The sequence below is a fragment of the Macaca fascicularis genome, chromosome 6, assembly GCF_037993035.2.
Source record: "Macaca fascicularis isolate 582-1 chromosome 6, T2T-MFA8v1.1".
In the NCBI taxonomy this organism is placed as follows: Eukaryota; Metazoa; Chordata; class Mammalia; order Primates; family Cercopithecidae; genus Macaca; species Macaca fascicularis.
This window is the reverse complement of record NC_088380.1, coordinates 62,855,920-62,857,936: the sequence shown is the minus strand read 5'-3', so window position 1 is coordinate 62,857,936 and position 2,017 is coordinate 62,855,920. Positions and strand designations below refer to the sequence as shown.

At 44.4% G+C, this 2,017-nt stretch overlaps 1 protein-coding gene across 1 annotated transcript; it reads left to right on the top strand.

The window, feature by feature from the left end:
• The first annotated feature begins 1,083 nt into the window (after window positions 1-1,083).
• On the top strand, window positions 1,084-1,726 carry LOC135971292 (small ribosomal subunit protein uS4). The gene has a single exon (XM_065546286.2). It carries the CDS (start codon window positions 1,141-1,143, stop codon window positions 1,723-1,725), a length of 585 nt encoding a protein of 194 aa, XP_065402358.1. The 5' UTR covers window positions 1,084-1,140; the 3' UTR covers window position 1,726.
• Window positions 1,727-2,017: the final 291 nt, after the last annotated feature.

The window sequence follows — 2,017 nt, the reverse complement described above, 5'->3', positions numbered from 1 at the left end:
GAAAGATGAAAATGCCAAAGGCAAGGGCTTGCAATGAATGACAGGTGGAATTTTTGAAAGCCTATGATCTTTCTACTGTTCTGCTCTCTAGTGTAATGCCTTAAAAGAGCATAGCAAAGCAGATCATTATAAAGGCAAGTAGTATGACATAGATCATTTCAAAGGGCATCTTTATAAAGCAGCTTACATGTTCCCACTAGAACCAGATTATAAGTTAAGATTGAGTCCTCTACTATAAGACATGGCACACACATAGTGGAAATAATCACATAAGTGATCCCAATGGATGAGTAAACAGATTAGGAAAAAATAGTAAAACTTGTAGAATCATTAATTTGGCCCAAACAAATATTTAGCTGAAGTAATAAATCGTAATGAAACATTTATTTACCATCATTTTGTTTATCTTTCTCCTTAGAATTTAGAAGAGCTCATGCATGATTTGTATAGTTCATGTATCCAAAAAACAAATAAACACTTTCCAAGAGATGTAAATACAAATACCTGTTTCTTATTTGTATGTTTGCAGGCAGAGATTAAAATTGTATCCATTGACGTTGCAACTCTATTCAAAGTAGTGACCTTTCTTTTCGGGATAACTATTGCAAAATCTAAATATTTGTAGTCAATTAAGAAGCTTAGTTGTGGGCCAGGTGTGGTGGCTCATGCCTGTAATCCCAACACTTTGAGAGGCCAAAGCAGGTGGATCACTCAAGTCCAGGAGTTCAAGACCATACTGGGTAACAAGGCAAGACCCCTTCTCTTCAAAAAGTACCAAAAAAAGGAGTCAGACGTGGTGGCACATGCTTGTGGTCCCAGCTACTTGGGAGGCTGAGGTGGGAGGATCACTTGAGCCCAGGAGGCAGAGGTTGCAGTGGGCCGAGATCACACCACTACATTTCAGCCTGGACAACAGATTAAGTCCCTGTCAAAACAAACAAACAAACAAAAAAACCTTAATTGTTACTACCCAAGGAAATCTACAGATTCAATACAATCCGTATAAAATATCAATGACATTCTTCACAGAAATTTTTGTAAAAGTTTTAACTTGTATGGAACCAACAAAAGACCCCAAATATCGCTCTTTGTCAGTGGCCGGCTCTTGCGGTCAGGCGCAGACGGGTAAGCGGAGCCAACATGCCGGTGGCCCGGAGCTGGGTTTGTCGCAAAACTTACGTGACCCCGCGGAGACCCTTTGAGAAATCTCGTCTCGACCAAGAGCTGAAGCTGATCGGTGAGTATGGGCTCCGGAACAAACGTGAGGTCTGGAGAGTCAAATTTACCCTGGCCAAGATCCGCAAGGCCGCCCGGGAACTGCTGACGCTTGATGAGAAGGACCCACGACGTCTGTTCGAAGGCAACGCCCTGCTGCGGCGGCTGGTCCGCATTGGGGTGCTGGATGAGGGCAAGATGAAGCTGGATTACATCCTGGGCCTGAAGATCGAGGATTTCTTAGAGAGACGCCTGCAGACCCAGGTCTTCAAGCTGGGCTTGGCCAAGTCCATCCACCATGCTCGCGTGCTGATCCGCCAGCGCCATATCAGGGTCCGCAAGCAGGTGGTGAATATCCCGTCGTTCATTGTCCGCCTGGATTCCCAGAAGCACATTGACTTCTCCCTGCGCTCTCCCTATGGGGGTGGCCGCCCGGGCCGCGTGAAGAGGAAGAACGCCAAGAAGGGCCAGGGTGGGGCCGGGGCTGGAGACGACGAGGAGGAGGATTAAGCCCACCTTTCCCTCCTGGGCTGCTGGATTGTCTAGTTTTCCTGCCAAATAAACAGGATCAGTGCTTTACAAAAAAAAAAAAAAAAAAAAAAAAAAAAAAAAAAAAAAAGCAGAAACTCTCCAAGCCAGAAGAGAGTGGGGGCCAATATTCAACATTCTTAAAGAAAAGAATTTTAAACCCAGAATTTCATATCCAGCCAAACTAAGTTTCATAAGTGAAGGAGAAATAAAATCCTTTACAGATAAGCAAATGCTTAGAGATTTTGTCACCACTAGGCCTGCCTTACAAGAG

Excerpts from the sequence above, each read along its gene's own strand:
- LOC135971292 (XM_065546286.2), top strand. The coding sequence starts at position 1,141 with ATGCCGGTGGCCCGGAGCTGGGTTTGTCGCAAAACTTACGTGACCCCG.